This window comes from Camelus ferus, chromosome 33 (assembly GCF_009834535.1).
Source record: "Camelus ferus isolate YT-003-E chromosome 33, BCGSAC_Cfer_1.0, whole genome shotgun sequence".
Classification (NCBI taxonomy): domain Eukaryota; kingdom Metazoa; phylum Chordata; class Mammalia; order Artiodactyla; family Camelidae; genus Camelus; species Camelus ferus.
The window spans coordinates 20,930,445-20,953,348 of record NC_045728.1 but is presented as its reverse complement, the minus strand read 5'-3'; the positions used below and the strand labels follow the sequence as shown (position 1 = coordinate 20,953,348).

The window sequence follows — 22,904 nt, the reverse complement described above, 5'->3', positions numbered from 1 at the left end:
AATGCTGTGGAACAGGCTGTGAAACTTTGATGTGAAACTAGTGGAAATGCTTTTTTTTTTTACAACTTGAGAGAAGTAAAGAATGATTGGAAGAAAAAGGGTATCAGACTACCAGTGAAATCACCTACGTCAAGGGTCTCTTCTGCTTCTGGGGCTAAAATTGAATTAAGCACGTGTATTCACAATGGAAAATCAACTGAAAATAGGATTTGAGAAAGTGGGAAAAGCTATAAAATAAGGTCTCCGGAACAGTAAAAACAATTTTGAGAAAACATTCCTTCAGCCGGCCATGGAATATACATCAGTTAGAGCTGAGGATAGCCATGTGTTCACGATTCACTGCTGAGTCCAAGATGAAAATCTATGAGAACTGCATTCAGTAAAGTTTTTTGCTAGTATCCATTGATAACATGATTTTTGGTACAACTTTTTTCAATATTAATCTCAATTTTATAAACAGATTGAGCTGAAGTCAGGAACCCACGATGAGAAATCTTGTAAGACCAAATAGGTCCATCTTGCTGGGATTGACCCATGACCCACAACTTCAAGTTCTGGTATTTATGCTTCTGCTTGTCACCTATACCTTGAGCATAACTGGCAATCTGACAATCATCTCCCCACCTTAGTGACTTTTCAACTTAAGTCTGCCATGTACTTTTTCCTCCACAATTTCCCTTCCTTAGATATTTCATTCACTGCAGTCTCTATTCCCAGACTCCTCTGTAGCATGTTTACTGGAAACCAGAACACTGCATACTGTGCTTGTGCTCATCAACTGTTTTCTGTCATCCTTTATGGGGCAACAGAATTTTTTCTCCTGACCCCGATGTCCTACGATCGCTATGTGGCCATCTGCAAACCGTCACACTGTATGACCATAATGAGCAGCGGAGCATATTTGACTGAAGTCATCGATGATAAAAAAAAAAAAATACAGTAACAACTTTTGTTCTGCTGGGACTGACAGATGACCCTGAGCTGCAGGTTCTGATTATTATCTTTCTATTTCTCACCTACATGCTGAGTGTATCACACACACTTTTCCAGATTCCCACCTACAACACTCATATCCTTTTTATTTTTTTTAACAAAATATTTTATTAGAGATGTCATTCACATCAGCTTGTATTCGCAAATATTTGCATAACATAGCAACAGGTGATAATAGCATCCCATATAGTAGCTTGTTTCATCCAAGTATTTTTTACTGACCTCTTGGCAGCAACAGATTTTTTTTCTTTTGGTCATCATTTCCTAAGACCACTGTGTGTCCATCTGCATTACCCTGCATTATGTGACCATCATGAACGGTAGAGTTTGCCAGAGACTTGTTTTTTGCTCTTGGTTGGCTGGACAGTTGGTCATAACCTCCCAACTTAGCCTGGGGCTAAATCTGAAATTCTGTGACTCAAATTGATCACCTTCTCTGTGATGCTTTCCCCCCTCCTCAAATATCATCTTCAGACACATGGTTCATCGAGCAAATTGTTATCATCTGTGCTTTGCCAACCCTCACTTTACTCTTATGTGTGTAATTCTATCCTATGCTTAAAACATCAAGACGATTTTAGGATTTCCATGTGCCCAGCAAAGGAAAAAGGCCTCTTCCACCTGTTCTTCCCACGTGATTGTGGTTTCCATCACCTGTGGTACATATATGTTCATCCATATAAATCCTACAGCCAAGGAAGAAGTGACTTTTAATAAAGTGGTCTCACTACTCGTGTCTTCCATTTTGCCTATGTTAAGTCCATTTATTTATACACTGAGAAATAAGCAAGTGAAGAAAGTCATCAATGACTCAATCAAAAGCACTGCATCTCTCTTCAGGAAGTCAAATAAAATAGCGGTCAGTAAATGAAGTTAAAGTAAAAGGAGAATGGCTACTAACCTTTCTATTGAAGCTTATAATTGTCTGTCTTTAATAATCTGTATTTCAGTTGTATTTTTCTGTTCCTCTTCAGATTTGCTTTACACTGCACCTTAATCAACTCAATTATCTCCTTTGGTTTTTACTCAAATTCTTAAAGGAGATCTGTCTCAGTGAACAAAATGAAAGAATATTTACTATCACTTATTGATAAATAAATATAACCCCATTTAATTAAATTGCACAGTTTAATAAAAACCATTCTTTAGTCATCCACAAAACTGGCAGCATACTGCTGATTACTGTATACAGATTTGCAAAAAGTTTTACAAAAATTCCAGTAAGAATCGAAACTGTATAATAAAATACTGAATAGGATGATTGAGGGCATGATGTCATAATACAAGGAGCAATTGAGAAAGACAATAACATTTCTAATACTCTAGGAAAATGCATTAAAAACAAAAAACTATTCTGGGTAAAATCTGACAAATACTCTTTGGAATATAGCTAAGAGAGAAGGTTAAAATATGGGCAGTCACAAGGTATCTGAGATACAGAAGAATCAGAAATGAAGAAAAATAAACCTATTTATAACCCATAGATTTCTAGGAAAGTACTAAATGGAGGACGGAGAGGGGCAAGTTATTGGATTATGAGTTAGAGGCTTGGGTTTAAAAGCCCACATGGAGATGAGAGATGAAGTGTCAGGGTCCAAGTGGGGAAAGTACATGGAACTGACATAACAGCATAAAATCAAGACTTTCAAAATGTGATTTAAGAGGAAAAAATGGCCACCCTTGTAAAAGGAAAACAATTTTCTCTTAGAAATTTTTCTGTCTCTTCTTGACTTAGGTACAAATGAGGACATGGGGATCATTAATATGTTCCTCTTTCTAAGAGAGAGATTTCACAGCCCAAATTCTATAATTTACTAATACTATGTATAAAGAATTATGTAGTGAATCCAAATTAAGTCTTTGAAAGCTTACAATTACCTATGCAATGAGATAGAGACACTTCATAACAATTCACCTAAAGCACAAAAAAGCTATACTCAGAAGAAATCAAAGAATTTTTTATGCATACATAATATTCATTATTTTTAAAAAGTAAACTGAACAAAAAATAAAGCAACTCTTGCTCAATATTAATTTTTGTAAACCATAAAATACAAAGCATGTGCAACATAAATTTTAGATAGAAGATGAATAAAATTTAAATGATAAATAAATCTAAAAGTTGATTCTTTGAAACATTTTATCATGAAAATTGATAAATTCCTCAGAAACATGAATAAATACAAAACAAAGAGAGCAAAATGTGTAAGGTTACCAATCTTAAAATATAAATACCGAAGCAGCACGAATTAGAATAACTTGATGGATGAACCATAGCAATTCCACAACAACAAAATATATATGAAGACCCAGAGTTAATGAAAAAAAAAATACAGCAAAACAGAGTTTCAAAAATTAATTCAAGCTGTGGAAAACAAATATACCAATCTCCATAAAATATTAAGGAAGGAAAATAAAAGTAATTTTTGAAGAAATAAAAGGACCAGATTACTTTAAAACTAACCATCGTAAAACACTAGAAAATCCCATCACGCTTTCAACCACACAAATAATTAAAAAGAAAAAAACCTCTCCCTATGAAATTTTATGAAAATGTCTTAATATTTGAAACAAATCTGATGAAAACATTGTAAGATAAGTGATTAAACAAATTCACTGCTGAATGTAGGTAGACCATTTCAAATAGAATCTAAAAAAAAAGTCAAAAACTATACTACGATCAAGATTAATGTAAATACAAGAGTGGAGATAGATGATAGATAAATAGATGATAGTGATATAGAGAAATGTATACGGCTATAGAAACATATATGTGCACATACACATATATATGAAAAATACACTAGTTTTGTTATAACAACAAAATAAAGAAGGAAATTTATACATGGATTTTGATTAATGGATTAAATGATCACTGGAAGAAAAAAAAATCAAAAATCTCTCCTAATAAATTTAAAGTAAAATAAGAATATACTGAACTACTAAAATAAGATTAAAATTTCTAAAGAAATAAAATTTACATACTTTTATAGTGTCTTGTATTCTTCTTAATTAAAATCAAGAAACAAATGAAAAAAAAAAACAAATGAGGATACCCATTTTCATCATTGATATTCAACATTTCATTGCCATCTTGAAAATGCCGTAGCATAAATAATAAAATAGTTGGATTATTAGAATGAGCTATGAAACTAGTGTAGGTAGAAATTATGAAAGCCATATTTTTTCAAGTTTTTACATCTTTGAACGGTAGATGTGCTTTCCTAATATAGTGCGTATGTTAATCACTAACATTTCTCATAAAAATACATAAAAGTCCATGAAATAATGACATGCACTTAGAGTCAATGAAATATATTTACTTCTTGATAACATTATTATGTACCTGGAAAACAACAAAATCTAATAGGAAACTAACAGAGTTAACAAGAGCATTTAATAACTTGGATAAAGAAAGAATGCATTCAAACAAGTCAATTGACAATATTTTAGTAGTAATAAGCCCCTGCAAATCAAAACAATCATTATGACTGCCAAGGAATAGATTCTATTATGGGTTCAATGCATTACATCATAAAAATATCAATTTGCCCACTATTAACATATAAATTTAACAGAATTCCAATTAGAATCAGCTTATTGCATAAATTACCACTGAATTAGTATGGAAGAACTAAATCTCATGAATGTAAAACACATACATGAAAAATAAAAATTAGCAAATAGAAATTTATTTTATACAATATCAAAACATATTATAAGTCAATGAAATCAAATTAATATGGTATTGGCGTAAGAAAAAATAAAATGTTCAGTAGAACATTTGAGATCATGAAAGTATAGACTAACAGCTTTCAATTTTATATGAAAGTTTATTTTGCTTGTTATATAAAAGTGGGTTATTTTTAGTTCATTAGGAAAATCATGGTTCAATTAATAATTACTTCAGTCACAAAAAACAATACCGAATCAAAATGTTTTATCTTTCATTCACACAGCAAACAGGTTATACTCTAAATGGTTTAAAATATTAAGTATAAAAATAAACCAATAAAAGCTTATTAGAAAATGTATGAAGTGACAGTAATATACAGGAGTAAAAAATCTTCTTACTTAAGAATTTAAAGGTAGACAGTGACAAAAGAAAAGGCACCTGTCTGATTATTTATGTACTAACCATTTTGACTAGCAAAAGATAACACTGAAAAATTCAAGTTAAATAATAACATTGAAAGTAAATGTATAACACTGACAAACAAGATGATTTCCCAAGAATACAAAGAGCTCTTATAAGTGAACAATAAAAGTGAAAAAAATCTAAACAAAAAGTAAGCAAAAAACAGAAATAAGCAATTTAGAGAATATTAAATCCCATTTCATAAAGAAGTTACGATTGTCAACTGCTCTTAACATCACCTTAATGTCAAAAAATTTATACTGAGGAAGAAAATTATACCAACCAAACAACCAGTTTTAAAACTCCCTTTGACCTGCTGGTGAAAGGGGATATAAGCAAAAGGCTTACTTTCCTATACTGCACGTGGAAATTTAAATTACTAAAGATTTTAGACAAGCAGTCAGAAAATTTCCAGTTTGAAAATATACTCTAACATGGCAACTCAATTCTGCAACTCTGTTTCATTGAAATTAAAGCACCATTCTGAACAGATATACAGTATTAAAATCATAGTATGAAAAAAAAGAGTACAGAATGCAGCATTTCTGGTAACAAAAAATAAAATTCAAAGCAAAAAAAAAACACCAATTAATGGAATGCCATGCATATATTAAACCTAAATATATTACAGTTAAATCTGGAGTATATTAGAGTTTGATCTGGAGTAACTTCTGTGAATAGTTTTTTCGAAAAGAGGTAAAGGTGGAAAAGTACATTTAATATAATCAAGTTTTCATAATGGAAATCTTGGCAAAAACCCTTCAATGTGTGTACCTATTATATGTGCACATATATATATGCTGATAGATATATGTGTACAAAATACATGTATGTGTAAACAAATATTTTAATTAATCTTTACATATTTATGCATATCAAGTTTTTTAACATTAATAAAATTAATGATGTTTACTAGGGAAACTAAACTAAAAAAATACTAAAAACTAAATAAATAAAGCAAAACAAAACAAGCAAACCAAAATGTACTTTCCTGGAGAAACAGCTGTTGGAAAGGCTGGAACAGGGAAGGCAAGAGAGGAGCCTAGAAGACCTCACTGTGCTAGAGCATAATGTTGGCAGGACCAGGTTGCTCACAGCCTGCACATTCCAGACAAAGACCTGTGTAAGACTGGCCCTTGATGACCTGCTGGGAGATAACCTCTGAGCCCTTGGAATACTCTGCCTGATCAGAGTGGGTTTTTTATCACCTGAGGCTCTGGCCATCCTGTATCAGTCTGGCTTCTGGGGGACTGGACACTACATAGCCCTGGTCAGTTCTGGGGGCCCTGCAGACTTGTGTGACTGACCACCAGTAAGACCCCAGGGCCCCAAGGCTCAGGGGAGCTTCCCAACCAACTGTACTTTGCACATGCAGTCACACATTGTTGCTGGAGAATTAAGTTCTTCCCTATGTGATTTCACTGTGAGGGGACTCCTGAGAGCTTGTGCCTGGTTTCTCCTGGACCTTGTCCATCGGATGGTGGTCTCCATTTCCTAGCTCGCTGTCAGGCAGCAGCTACTCTCCAATCCTAGAGGTAGAGTGCCTCGTGACCTCCTCCGACATCAAAGCCAGAAACAGACAGTCTTCTTCATGTCAAGTCTCTTACATTTTTCAAATCGCTTTCACCAGTAGATGCCTCCATCCTTTTCAAGGGTTCATTTGATTAAGTAAGGCTCACCAAGGATAATTTCCTTGTCTTAAAGTCAACTATTTTGACCCTTACTATGTATGCAAAATCCCTGTACAATAGCACTTGTAATCTTTGTGATTGAAGGCAATCAATCAAAGTGTGTGTACATCACATTCTGGGAGTTCGATTATTTCCAAATTAATGTATAGATTCAATTCAGTCTTAATCAAAATCCAAGCAAAATTTTTTGGTACAAATATTGTCCACTTGAGTATAAAATTATTCTGGAAATTCAAAAGGCCTAGAATAACCAATTCAACCCTGAAAAAGAACACAGCCATACTGCCTACCTTATTCAAACACATATCAAGCTAAGTAATCAAGACAGCACGATACTGACATAAAGTCACAGAAATGGATCAGTGAAAAAGAACTAAGACTCTAGAAGTAAACCCTTACATTTATGGTCAACTCATTTTTGAATGAAATGCAAAAAACAATTGGATAGCCATATTTGTAATGAACTTTGATATGTATCTTATACTATTTATAAATAAATTTACAAAAACTAACTCAAAATGAATCACAGACCTATACATAAACTGTAATACTTCTAGGAGAAACATATGAAGAAAATTGTTGTTCAATTAGGCAAAGATTTTTAGATAAAACAGTAAATACCTGATGCATTTTTTTAAAATGATGAAATGCCATTCACAAAAACTAAAAACTTCTCCTCTTAAAAAGACACTGTTAAGAATATGACTAGCCATAAACTGGAAGAAAATAATTTTGAATCACATATCTGACAAAGGTCTTGTACCCAGACTATATAAAGAATTATCAAAACTCAATAACAAAACGTACAACCCAATTTAATAAAGACAAATGATTTAGCAACTAAACACAAATGATTTTCCACATAACTAGCTTTAGATATATCAAAATTACAATCATAAAAGGAAAACACTACATGCTTACTAGCCAATATTATTAATAGTGAATACCTGGGAAGTTACATGATAAATTAAGATATGTTTAAATATAGAACAGTTTATCTTTTTATTGTCATGAAGTGTACATAACAAAATTTACCATTTTGATCATTTTTAAGTGTAAACTTCAATGGAATTAACACACTCATTTTGTTGTAAAACTACAAAAGCTTGTTTTGTATCCAATTATCAGATGTGGTTGCAAATTTTTATGTATTCATGAAAAACACAATAAACGTATTTACAGAAAGCAGTACCTGGAAAGATAAGGCCTCTAACGTGAGCAGTAACCTTGTATAATGTTATAAACTATTACTTTTTCTTATCTGATTGAAATTTTCCAATAATAATGACATTCATATAATAAAGAATTTTATTCAAATATTAAAGAATTACAATATTCAAAATGTCTTACCACATGTGAGGTTTTTTTTTTTTTAATGAGCTGTGTAATTGAAATGCTACAGCTGTCCTCCTTACCTGTGTCAAATGCTGCTGTAACATCCTCCTGTCCCAAGGACCCAGTCCCCACTGAAGACGGCATTACTTGTGTTTTTGCCACACTTCATTACCCAGAAAATTAAGTAATGGCTCTTGATTGCAGGTCAGTAAGGACCATTTTTTTTTTCACTTAGTGGCATTTTTGGCAAATTAAAGTAAAAGTCACATTGCACATTGGAAAAGCATGTCTCTCTGTCCTGGTGGTTTAAAATGCATCTCCTCCACCCAGTGGGGAGACTTCCTCAGCCCTTAATATGATTTATTTTTGTTTTAGCGATGGAGACAGCAAGAAAATATTTGGATATTTATAATAGCACTAAGCCAAGCATATGCAAATCTTTCCAACTACTTGGAGATGCTGAACAAAGGGAGATATATGTATTCCCAGACATGCCCTGAATGTGAAGATACAAATACCTTTATTAAAATATGACTTTAACATTGTAATCTTAAATTTGCTGTGTTTAAACAACCATTAGAAGCTCTGATTTACTAACAAAGGAGTAAGCATAATAAAGTTTATCTCTTTGATTGTAATTCTCTTTGTAGGATCTAGGTTATATTTTCCTCTGGAAACAAAAATGAATTTTGGTAATAATTCATATTTTTAATGTATATAAGATACATTTTTCAGATGTCAAATTTTAGAATGAATTTCCCTTATGTAGATAAATATCACTGCCTGGGAGATTTCTTAAGATATGTAAAAAAATCTCTATCTCACTAAATATAAGAAATACACAGTGTATTCAACCTCAAACTAAAAAGAATGTCTTCCTGTATAAAGAAGTATACAAGCATGCCCTTTCATTCCTCTTTCCATCCTGCCTACAAATAACACTGTGACTGGAATGAACACCTCTTACAGATCCCTGTGTTCACAATCAGCACTCTGAAAGAAACAATACTCAGAAAATAGATACTTACACTTTATTGTCAATCTGTTTACTAACTTCTATTATAAAATAAGTTGCAATGTCTTATAGAAAAAGATATATTTCAAGAATTGAAAAATGGTCAAAGTTTGAAGAGTAGAGTAAATTTCATAAGGATGCACATATCAACTGAGAGATTAGGAGAAAAATGAAAGGAAGGTAGGTAGACTGAATATGAATATATATATATTCCTTCTACATCTCAATTTGACATAAATACTTGAATGGCAGACTACATTTACCAAGAGAATTTTAACTTTTGAGTAGCCATAATCCTCAGCTAGTAATTTTTCTCTATTTTGGAAACACTGGACGCTGGGTACACAGTCACAACCAAGACTGCCCAACCTCAGGAAGAAGAGATTGCAGTAAGTTTAACAATAAAGGAAAAATACTCATAAAACAAATGAACCAGGTACACAAGAGGAAAATAATTTTTCTTGACTGATGTCACAAAACTCCAAGACATGAAACACAAATTGCACATTAAAAATATTTGAGTCTCTACTAGTGTAGCATCAATGAAGATAATTCATTGACTGGAAGGTGCAGAAGGGAAGAGAGGGCAGTCATCACATGCGTCAGCAGGAAACATACACATATTCAGAAAAGGTAATGCAGAAACAGACACGTGAACTACGTGGCAGGGGTTGGTGGGCGAGCATCATGGCTTAGGTGGTTTCTAAGAATTAAGCACACTTAACCTAAAAACCAGAAAACCAGCAAACAAAATTTTCTCTTGGAATAAAGACCTCAAGTTTTGCTCTAGAGCCTACACAGTGAACACAAGTTGTATCAGCACTGCTTTAAGAAAGACTCAAGGTGTCAAGAAAGGATAAGAAATCAAGGTTGCAATTTTCTAATTTCATTTCTGAATAGGGAAAAAATCTTGAGAGACAAAAGACATTCTAGCTCCCCACTGAATTACGCCTGCTAAGCAACTACTTCAGTCATCACGATGAAAACCCTACACGCATAACAGACGTAAAATGTGACTCTGTATTTATTTATAGACAATATTATATAATAAAATATACAAGCTTAAAAAATTAATTTTAGATCAGTTAAAATAATCTACAATCTATAAGCAAATTTCTCTGAATATCACACACAGATTGGAGAGAAGTCAGAAGTCAGTGATAACAAATGTTTCAGTAACAACATTCATTCCACTGGGACTCACAGATGACCCTGAGCTACAGGTGCTGATTTTTATCTTTCTATTTATCAACTACACACTGAGGGTAACTGGAAACCTGACCATCATCACATTCTCACTTGTGGATTCCCATCTTAAAACACCCATATACTATTTTTTTAAAAATTTTCACCTTCTTGGAGAGCTCACTCACATCTTGTATCCCCAGATACCTGCATAGCATAGCAACAGGTGACAAGGTCATCACCTATAATGCTTGTTTCATCCAAGTGTTTATTACTGACCCGTGTGGAGTAACAGTTTTATCAGCCGGCCGCCATGTCCTATGACTGCTACGTGGCCACGTGCAAACCCTTGCATTATGTGACCATCATGAGCAGCCGAGTCTGCAGGAGTCTCATCATCTCTTGTTGGATGGCTGGTCTGTGTATTTTAATCCCACCACTTAGGCTGGGTTTAAATCTAAAATTCTGTGACTCTAACAAGATTGATCATTTTGGCTGTGATGTGTTTCCCTTAGTGGAAATCTCATGCTCAGACCCATGGTTGATGGAACAGACCTTATAATCTGTGCTGTGCTGACCCTGAATATGACTCTTACTTGTGTGGTTCTGTCATACACTTACATCATCAAGACAATTTTTAGGTTCCGTTCTGTTCAGCAAAGAAAAAAGGCTTTTTCCACCTGTTCTTCCCACATGACTGTGGTTTCCCTCACCTATGGCACATGCATTTTCATCTATATGAATCCTACAGCAAAGGAAGAAGTGACCATTAAAAAACTGGTTTCACTGCTCATGCTTTCTGTTGCACCTACATTAAACCCGTTTATTTATACCTTGAGAAATAATCAAGTTAAGAAAGCCTTTAAGGACTTAATTAAAAGAACTGCCTTGCTCTCATCTTAGTAAGAGAAAATAATATTTTTAAAACATTATGTCAAGACTGGGAGTTCAAAATTTGTAGATACTGACAGATATATGTAGAATAGATAAACAAGATTATACTGTATAGCACAGGGAAATATATGCAAGATCTTGTGGTAGCTCACAGCGAAAAAAATGTGACAATGAATATATGTATGTTCATGCATAAATGAAACACTGTGTTCTACACTGGAATTTGACACAACATGACTATAACTCAATAAAAAAATTTTTTAAAAATAATTTTAAAAGATAAATGTGGCACCTCATCTGAAAAAAATCAAACAAAATAAAATAAAATTCAAAAAACATTGTGTCAAAAACAAGAATAAATGGCTACAGAGATTTATTTTTGAAGTTTGTAATCTTCTTGTTTTTTAATAATACACATGTGAGTAACAGTAAATTTCTCAACCTTTCTTTAACTGAGCTTCCATAGAGCCCCACTCAAGCCATTTTTGTATCTTCATTATTCAAACCAATACCTGATAGTTTTGCATGTCAACTTCTTAAAAAATCACTTTTGAAAAGAAAGTAACTTTATAAAATGACTTTAATATATAATAAAAGTCACTACTCTGGGTGTAAGGGTAAATATAGGGTAAAGTTTCAACAGCTCTTCTCAAATATAGACAATAATTACATGAAAGGCATGTAAAAAAGAGTTATTTTACATAAAATGCCTATAATGAATGATCACATAATTTAAAATAAATGTGAAAGAGAATACTACTTGCAACATTGAGAAGAGAGAAAATATGTATTACTACAATGAACACACATAAACAGTGGGTGAAACTGAAGAAATATTCTTTTGAATCTATAGCTGAAATCATCGCAAAGTGTTGAATAGAATGGATTAGAAATAACGATTTAATTTAAGGTAGAGCAATAATCTATAAAATGACATGTCTACTCAAGAAAATACAGACAGGGTATGGGAACAAGTTTTGCATAATGATCACAGAGACTTGGGTCTGAAGTCTTAGGATAAGTTTAGTGAGAGCACTTAGTGATGCATTAGGTGCACACTCAACAAAAGTCTGAATTAAGAAAAACCATGCTCATTTTCACAGAAAGTTTACATTTTTTCCTGAAAAGTATTGTCTACTGCTTATAGTAGAACAGTGAGTCAAGCCAGAAACATCCCCCAGTGTATCTGATACCTGTGCCAACATCTAACGCAAATTAAGCTTTTAGAGTCCAAATTTGGTCATAATAATCTCAATTGTTAGATACAACAAATTGAAAAATCCACACAAATAAAATTCCTTAGAAATTATGGTACTTACACCAAATCAACTAATTGCTATCTGGAATGCAATGAAATGCAGACAAGGCTTCACAAATTACTTGGAACACTGAGAAAGCTGTATTCACTAGGAATTCTGTTATCTTACATGTATTCATTACTTACAAAAATGTAAACTAACCAAAAAGAGAGAAATTTATCCTGATAAATTTGAAAACTAAAAAAATAACAAAAGTAAATGAAAAATGTAACTTACTAAGGGTAGAAAATGAAATCAATTAAATAAGCTAATGAATTTAAAAGCTAGTTCTTTCAAAAGTCCAACAGCATAGATAAACCCCACCCCAATGAATGTGATGAATACATAACACAAATGTTCAATATTCTGTTGGAAAACCTTGCATATGCAATAATATAAGAAATAAAAACATCAGGATAAATATGGGAAGGGATAAATAAAACTACTGAATTGATTTTAAAGACATCCATATTTTGCTTTCTGAAATGGGAGGTATGTCATACAATGGATGATATCAACCATTGTTCATAGTTTAATTGGCAACTTTTTTTCAAAACTGATACTTTATATAATTATATGTCTCACAATTGAGGATATCTTAAAATGGATGCAATTTGACATATTTCTTTTACCCTGAGGATATTCTTCCATATCCAGAAAACTGAAGATATTCTAATAGGAAAATAGGGGAATTAATAAGGAATTTATTGCTTTTGTGGAAAAAATTGGTGTTATTTAAAAATCAGTAGACTGTCATAGCAATAAGCAACAGAAAATCAATGGGCAAATATTATTTCAGTCATGACAGCCATGAAAATGTAACAACGAGAATAAATTTAACATAAAAGATCAATAGATATGTAAAGAAAGTATAAAATCTCTTAAAAGTAAAATATAACTAGAACAAAAGAGACATTATCAATATACTTGGTTGCAAAATTTTATTATGAGTATGCATATGTGTATAATTATAAATTATTCATGTATTGTGGAAACACTTTTTTATCTATTTACTTGTATGTAGTCACTAAGCAAGCAGAACATTAAAAGAAAACAAATTTTAATGCAGGTTATCTAAAGTAGAAATAAAGTGGTGCAATCAGGAAGAAGAATGGGTAGAACGAGAAAAAAAGAAATCAAAATAAAACATTGACCATACAGTCCAACGAAATGTGCAGGTCTGGGCATACATACATTGGGTGTAAATAAAGAAACTTTTTATTCAAATACATTTCAATCTACAAAATGATAGCTGATCAAATTTCTGTTGCCAAGTGAAAGAAATTAAATCAGTTTATTTTACACTAATTCAGTAAAAATAAAAAGTGCAAAAAAGAAAAACCCCTTGGACTATAAATGTTTCACATTATACAATGGAATATTATTCACCGATAAAAAAATAGGAAATTATGCCACTGGCAACAACATGGCTGGAACTTAAGGGTATAACATTAAGTGAAATAAGTCAGACAGAGAAAGACAAATACTGTAAAATCTCACCTGTATGTGGAAACTAAAAAACAAACAAGCAAAAAAGACCAATCTCATAGGAAAAGACAGCACATCTGTGGTTACTGGAAAGGAGAGGGTAGTGATGACGGGGGACAGGGATGCAGATAGCTTGGAAAAAAGTAGTCAAAAGATACAAATAACAGTTATAAGATAAACAAGGATCGGGGATGTAATGTAGAACACGATGATTACAGGTAACACTGCTGTGAGGTATATTTGGAAGTTGTTAAGAGAATAAATCCTAAGAGTTCTCATCATAAGGAAAAAAATTTTTTCTATCTATGTAAGATGGATGTTAACTAAACTTACTGTGGTCATCATTTCAAGATATATGTAAGCACAGTCATTTTACTGAACACCATAAACGCCATGCAGCACTACTGTATGTCAACAGGCTCTCACAAAACTGGGAATATACATACAATTCCCATAACAAAGAAACCATCAAGAGAAGAGAATGCTAAACTCGAAACAAGCAGTATGAAGAATATCTAAAAAGATTAGAGGAGAAATAAAGAAGAAAATTTAAAAATATATGAAAAATCAACAAAACCAAAAGTTAGTTATTTCAAAGTATCAACAAAATCGGAAAATATTTATAGTTTCATTGAACATGACAAATAAAGATTCAAGTGACTAAAATTAAGAAGAAAAAGGGACATTACTAACATCACAGTAATAAAAAGAACTATAAGGAAATACTAAGAACAACCATAAACCTGTGAAGTTACCTAGAGAAGATGGACAAATTCCCAGAGAGATACAAACCACCAAACTTGACTCAAGAAGAAATAAACAATTTCAATACATTTATAGAAAGTAGAGATATTGAATTAGTAATAAGAAAAACTTCCCATAAAGTAAACCCAAGATCTAGATGTCTTCAATGGTGAATTTTACCACATGTTTAAAGAGTAAAACATCAGTCTTTCACAAACACCTGGAGAAAATAGAAAAACACTTCCTAATTTATTCTATGAGGCCAGGATTACTATGATCCCAAACTCTGACATACACATCACAAGTAAAGAAACCCACAGACCTTATGAATACATATTCCTTGTAAACAGACATCAACATCTTCTACAAAATACTTAAAAACAAATTCAGTAACATAAAAAAAAAAGATTATACACTGTATGTCTGCTTTCAACACTTCTATTCAACACTGTACTGGAGGTTTTTACAAGTGCAACTAGAGGCAGAAAAAATAAAAGGAAAAAAAAGAGACAGAAAAGGAAGATGTGAAACTCTCTATTGGTAAGTGACATGATCACGTATATAGCAAGTCCACAAAATGCACAAGACTATTTCAAGTACTACATTCAACATGTTTGGAGGGTACAAAGTCAATAAAATAAATTAACTGCACCTCTATACAATAGTAATGCACAATTTGAAAGTGAAATTAAGAAAATAATTCCATATAGATCAACATTTAAAAGAACAAAATACTCAGGAATAAATTTAACAAAATAAGTGTAAGATTATAAAACCATTCTGAAACTAATTACAAAGCATTTTGAAAGAAATTACAGAAAGCCTCAGAGTGGAAAGATATCCCATATTCATGGTCCGGAAGACATTTAATATTGTTAAGATGACAATACTCCCCAAATGAATCTACAAATCCATTGCAATCTCTATCAAAATTGTAGCTGCCACTTTACAGTAAGTGGCATACTGACACTACAATTCACATGGAAATAAAGGGATCAAAAATAAGTCAATCTTGGAAAATAAAAAAATTGGAGGACTCCCACTTCTTGACTTCAAAATCTTACTATAAAGCCACAGTAATCAAAACATTATACTATATAAGGATAGATATTTTAGACCAACAGATTAGAACTGTGGATCCAGAAGGAAACCCTTACATTTATGGTCAACACATAACAACAAGAGTGCCAAGATAATCCAATGAGGAAAGTACAGCTTTTCAACAAATGGTGCTGAGGCAACTCTATAACCACGTACAAAGTTATGAAAATGGACACCTATCTCACAACATACACAAAAGTTAACTGAAACTGGACCAAAGGCTCAAATGTAAGGCTAAAAATAGAAAACTCTTGGAAAAATACATTAAATCTTTGTCACTCTGGATTAAAAAAGTTTCTTAGAAATGACACCATAATCACAAAATAACAAAAAGAATGCATAAATTGGACTTTATCAAAACCGAAGCTTTTGTGCTTTAAACAACACTATTAACAACTGAAAAGACAACCCATGGAATGGGAGAATGTTTGAAAATCATGTACCTGATAAGGGACTTCTAGAGAATATATAAAGAACTCTAACATTCCATAACTAAAAGACACTCAATTTTAAAAGAGGAAAAGACTTTGAATATACATTTCTACAAAGAATATATATAAATGGCCAAAATACCCATAAAAAGATACTCAACACCATTAATCATTGATGAAATGCAAATTAAACCACAGTGAGATGCCACTTTGCACCCACTACGATGGTCAAAACAAAAAAAGGCAGACAGCACAAGTGTTGGCAAAGATGAGAAGATACTGAAACAATGTTTATTTGCTGAATATTCATAATAAGTGCATCACCTTTGGAATACAACTTTGTAATTCCTCAAAAATTAAACAAAGAGTAACCAAATGACCCAGCAATTCTACTCCTCAGCACATACCAGAGAGTTGAAAATATATGTACACACACAAATTTGAACCTGGATGCTAGTAGCATGATTCGCAGTAGTATCCAAAAAGTGAAAACAACCCAAATGTCCACTAACAGATGAACGGATATAAAACTGCGACACATCAATACGATGGAAGAGGACTTGGCAAAAGAAAGAGAAATGAAGAAATAATATACACTACTCCATGAACGAATCTTGAATACATGCTAAGCAAAATAAGCCAGTCACATCAGACCACATACCCTAATTTCCCACTGTATGAAAAGTCCAGAATTTACAATATATAGGTTATATGACAATACATAAATTATTGCTTGCTGGTAACTGGAAGAAGTGGGGCATGGAAGTCACTAATACTGGTTTTGTTCTGGGGATAATAAAAATGTTCTAAAATTAGATAATGGTAATGGTTTCAAAACGCTATTAATATACTGAAATCCACCAAATTTTTTATTGAGTTATAGTCATTTTCCTACACAGTAAAGTACACATATTTCAGATGTACAATTTGATGAATTTTGGAATTTGCACCTCTTGGGGAGTGATGGTAATGTAGCTATCTTGATTGTGGTGGTAGTTTCATTGGTGTATATTCACCCTTTTAAATAAAGCTTTAATTTTAACATGAGTTACTAAAATCAACTTTTCATGAGTTACTTATCATGCAATAACAAACAAGAATTTCTAAAATTTTATGCTAAGTGAAAGATGCCAGGCTCAATAGCATACATACTGTATAATTCAACTGTACAAAACTCTAGAAAACACAATAGACTTTTAATAAACTGAACCTATAATGACAGAAAGTACATGGCTGGCTGCTTGCAACTAGAGAGGGGGTAAATAAAAGATGGAAATGCTCTGTCTTTATTAGGATTTTGGTTTAGAGGTGTACACATTTGTCAAAATTCATCAAGTTGTACAAGTATAATGCATACATTCTATGTGATTTATACCTTCAAAACAATCTGGAATCTAGCCTTGACATAGATAAATCCCTGGTTAACTTAAGGTAATAATCCTCATACTCTATAAAGGGAAAAAAGATGCTAATAATAACATGAATGTCTATCCAAAGGTACTCTTATACTAGTGACTTGGAGGGTAATTTTAATTACTTTACCCTACATGATTAGCTCATTATCTTTCTAAAAATAAACTTCCAATTTATTGAAGAAGTTTTACTTCTAGCAATTATTCTGAAAATATTCCAATAAAAGTTATGATTCTTCTTGTAAAACTTTTTTTATAACTGTGAAAAATAGAAAAGTATTTATAATCAAAAAAATTTTTAATTAAACAACATTTATCCTTCTGGGACTGACTGATGATCCACAACTGAAGGCTGTGATTTTCATGTTTCTGTTTCTCACCTACATGCTGAATCTAACTAGGAACCTAACCATCATCTCCCTCACATTCAGAGATTCTCACCTGAAAACTGCAATGTCCTTTTTCCTACAAAATTTCTCCATTTTAGAAATCTCATTTGTATCTCCTTGTATTCCCAAATATTTGTACACCCTATCAACAGGTGACAAGACAACTGAATACGACAATTTTGCCATTCGAGTATTTTTACTGGCCTCTTCGCTGATACTGAATTTTTTCTCCTGGCCACCACGGCCTATGATCAATACATAGCCATCTGCAAACCCCTACATTATGTGACTATCAGGAACAAAAAGGTCGGTAAAAGACTCATCCTTTGTTGCTGGACCTCTGGCTTGTTGATCATAATTCCCCCACTTAGTCTAGGCCTAAACTTGGAAGTCTATGACTCCAGTGTTGTTGACTACTTTGTCTCTGATGCAGCCTTTCTCCTAAAGATCTCCAGCTCAGAAACATGCCTTATAGAGCAGATGGTCATTGCCTGTGCTGTGTTGACCTTTGTCATGACCCTTGTATGCGTACTTCTCTCCTATATGTACATCATCAACACAACTTTACAATTCCCTTCTGCGCAGCAAAGGAAAAAGGCATTTCTACATGTTCTTCCCAAATGACTGTGATTTCTGTTACCTATGGAAGCCTCCCCAAATTGATGTCTTTCCCACTTGCAAAATTTGTAACAAGGTGTCAGAAAGAAGTATGTTAGCAGACCTCTCTGAAAGGGCAAAAATATTTAATTCCTTTTGTGGAAATTGCCAAGAGTAATCTAACATTTATATGGAAATCATAAAGGCCAAGAATGCACAAGACAAATCTGAAGACTAGCAAAGCTAAGAGAATCACCCTGTAAATTATCAAGATTTAGTATGAAGGCATTAATTAAGTGGCATTGGTGTAAGAATAATCAAATAGATTTGAAAAAATAATAAAGAGTAAAGAAACATTTCTGTGCATATATGGTACATTGATGTAGGACAAAGCATACAGATAGAGTAACATTTTCAAAACCACTGGGGTACCAGATTTTTTTTTACCAACTCTGGATTTGTTTTGTTCTTGATGATGATATAAACAAAATGGATGCCTCTCAGTTTACTGCTTCTTTAACCCATTAAAATGTAGCCAAAATTGACCTCTCAAACAATACTATTGAGGCAGCATGGAATCAATCAATAACAAGTAACCTCTCCTGTGGTTTGTGAAGACAAAGAATAACAGCATCTAGTCACAGAGGGTTTAATATATAAGCTTTCACAATACTGAGAGGAAACTGGTGAGCTACATTCACTAAGCCCTCATGAACGAAACTGCTCCTTCTGCTTTCAGGACAAAGGATGATCACATGGTCTCCTCACCTGTGCACCTATTTGGCCCTGGGAAACTAGCAGGATTTTCATTCATCACTTTGCATACACAACAATGAAATACAATCATACAATCATGAAAACTAAAACACAATAACTACAGTCAGGGTGCACTGATTTAAATCATAATTTTACCAATTTCTCATTGCAGGACATGAATGAAGTTGTACAACAATACGAATTTGATATTCATCTGCAAAAAGTAGTAACAATTGTAGCTGGAGCTTAGTGTGTGAAGATATGAGATAACCCATATAAATAGCTTAGAAAACGTTTTGGCACATAGCAGATACTATTATTACGAATTCCCAATTTAGACACTATTGTGACAGAATCTTCTCCTGTCACAGCCACATCACTCCTATAACAGGATTAACTTGCAGCCTGCATCTTTTTTCATTGAATCTCATGTTCATAGATAACTTTTATCCTGTCTTCTAATTTGCATAATTTCTTTTGAGGAGTCAGTAATTACTCCTATATCTGTCCAAATACCTGCTTTTTTGCGTTACTGATATTACCTATTCTGAGTAAATTAATTAATATGATCCTTGGTGTGGTTTTCCATTGTCTTTATATCTGTTGGTGAAAACTAACAAATTTTACCATAATCTAATATTACACATTTTCGTACTTTTATATATTTATTATTTCCCTGCCCTAACTATATTCTCTGTTTCTACTCTATTCCAATCATACATGTTACATCCCTTCATATTTTCCTATACATTTATAATCAACTTCAGTCTTCAGTATCTTTCAACCTCTTCTTCATCTTACCTTCTATCTTTACAAATAAAAATTATTTTATTCTACACAAATAATAAATTTCTAAATATAATCAAGTAGATTTCTTATATGAAGGACTGTATTCCATTTCACACACCAAAATATTTCGTTTCTGCATAAAACAAAACAGACCAAACACTATCCCACGAACACCTCAGCCATGTTCTCCTAGGGCAGTCTACCCAAGGAACAGAAAACTGACCCAAAATAGACACACAAACGGGACCAAACTGAATTCATCAGCTTTGGCACAGCAAAGGAAACCAGAAGCAGAACACAACGACGACCTACGAGCTAGGAGACAGTATTTGCCAAACACGAGACTGACTAGGGGCTAATTTCCACAACATACAAACAGCTCATCCACCTGAACGGAAAGAAGACAACCCAATCTGAAAATCGGCAGACGACGACCTCAGGAGGCAATTCTCCAGCGAAGACATACCAGCCACCAAAGAGAGACACGTGAAAGAACAGGCTCAATGTTGCTAATTATCCCAGGAATACAATTCAAACCTACAATGAGCTGGCATCTCACCCCAGTTAGAGTGGCCATCATTCCAAAGCCCACAAAGGAGCAACGCTACAGAGGCTGTGGAGAAAAGGGAACCCTCCTACACTGTCGGTGGGAATGTCGTTTGGTGCAGCCACTGTGCAAAACAGGAGGGAGAGTCCTCAAAAGACGCAAAATACACTGGTCAGAAGCTTTGGATCTCGGGGGCAGGCCAACAAGCTCCCAAAGGCCGGGCCTTGCCCCTGCTTCTGCCCCAGCTCGCCTGTGCCCCACAGGGTCCGGGGCGGCCTCCACTCCCAGGGCAGGGCCACCCGCGCGGGAAGGCCACGCAAGGCCTGAGGGCCAGTCTCGGCTGGTCCGGGGCCGTCCAGCGCCCTCCCATCTCACGGGGCTGCTCCCACTTTGACAAACCCGCCTATGAGCGGCGGCCAAGAAAGCCGCGGGGTTCAGCCAATACTAATGAGGGGGAGGTAGGCACCCCAACCAGGGCGGGGGGCCCCGGGACCCGCCTCAGGGTCCCAACCTGGACCTGCGGCCTGGACCCACCGACGCACCCCTCCCCCACCCCGGGCGCCTCCCCAACTGCACAGCCCAGCCTCACCCGCCCGACTCCCCGACCTGCGCGCCCCCACCAGCGCCCCCTTACCTGTCTCGCGACGGCAGCAGAGGTGACAGCAAGCGGCGGGAGGCCGAGACCCCGAGCAGCCTTCCTCCTCCGGGAGCTGCTCCAGGGGCACCCAGCTCCCGCCCAGCTTCCTCACGTTCTGGGAGCGCGCCAGCGCCCCGGCGTCCCGGCGACCGTGCGCGCGCGCGCGCGCGCGCTCGGCGGTGAGCGCCCCTCCCCCTCCCGTCCGCCGGCCCGCAGCATGGACGCTTGGCTGGGAATCCAGCAGTAGGGATGCTGCGAGTGGGGCCGGGCGGTGGGCCGGTGGAGCTTGGGGCGGTGGGAATCGCCCAGCCCGCGGCCAGGGCTGGCCAGGTCCCCAACACCAACGCGCCCCGCCACGCCCCCCTCCAGGGTCCCGGCACCCAAGCAGGACCACCACGGGCCCAGGGCCAGGCCACACCCCATCAGCCCCACCGCCACTGCTCGCCGACCCCCACCCAGTCAATGCCTCCCCCTGCCACGCCCGGTCCCCGATCCACTGCACCCCTGACACAAACCTGCTTCTCCTCACACCCAAGTCCCGCCCCAGCTCTGCGCCCCACTAGGTCCTACGCTACAGCCCCTGCAAACCAAGCACACCCCTCATGCCTCACCCCAGGTCCCCCCACCGATCGGAGATACTCCCCTAACCCTGCACCTCGGGATGACCCCCCACCCTACAGCCGGGTCACTTCCGCTCCCAGCAACCCCTCCCCCTCAGCCTGTCCGCCCTCACCGCCAGATCGCCCCACACCCGGAGTGCACCCCTACCCCAGATGACCCCCTCAGCCCTCTCCTCGCGGGAGCAGGGCGGTCCGGGCTCCGATCACCGCGGCGACAGCCGCCAGACAGGGATCCCCGGGGCCCACTGCAGGCACACAGCCCTGGGTCCCAGGTGCCTGGCTTGGGAAGGGGGCGGGTGGGCGGAGCTTGAGGCCATTGCAATTCCCTGCCCAACCCGCATGCCCACTGCCAGCTCTGAGCCCATGTGTCAGGGTGTTCCTGGGCTGCACACCGCTAGTTAGTGGGCCTTGCCTGCTTTATGCTGGTGCGGCGAGGGTGGGTGCAGCTGCAGCCCGCCCCCCGGGATAGACAGCAGGCAGCAGTGGTGGAGGTGTGGGAGGGGTTGCTGCCCTGGGATAGCCAGTCCACGTGCTCTTATCTCTCCTGCTGCCTGGCTTTGGGGCAACCTCTGCTGCCATATCTTCCGGGTAAGAGTTTCCCCCTGTCAGCCTGCCCCTGGAAGGCAGCCTGGCTGTGGCCAGGGGGGCAGGGTGGCGGCAGTGTCAGCAGCAATGCTGGAGATAGCAGGATTGGGGCTGCCCCTTACTGGATGAGGGATTTCCTCCCATTTCCCGCTGTCGCTGTCTCTGTCCCTGTACATGCCCCCATCCCGGCACACTGTCTGCACCACGCCTACCTCTCAGGAGCAGGTTCACCCGACGACAAGCCTCCAGCGACCCTGAA

General features: G+C 36.2%; 1 protein-coding gene and 2 pseudogenes across 1 annotated transcript; all 3 read left to right on the top strand.

Moving 5' to 3' along the window:
- Positions 1-360: 360 nt before the first annotated feature.
- LOC102524594 lies at positions 361-1,878 on the top strand (annotated as a pseudogene).
- A 7,463-nt stretch (positions 1,879-9,341) lies between these two features.
- LOC102503651 lies at positions 9,342-11,260 on the top strand (annotated as a pseudogene).
- Positions 11,261-21,689: 10,429 nt separating this feature from the next.
- Positions 21,690-22,217, top strand: LOC116661097 (vegetative cell wall protein gp1-like). Its single transcript, XM_032472325.1, has one exon. It carries the CDS (start codon positions 21,690-21,692, stop codon positions 22,215-22,217), a length of 528 nt encoding a protein of 175 aa, XP_032328216.1.
- The last annotated feature ends 687 nt before the right edge of the window (positions 22,218-22,904 follow it).

What these genes read in the sequence shown, in the direction of transcription:
- LOC116661097 (XM_032472325.1), top strand. Translation starts at nt 21,690, where the DNA reads ATGCTGCGAGTGGGGCCGGGCGGTGGGCCGGTGGAGCTTGGGGCGGTG.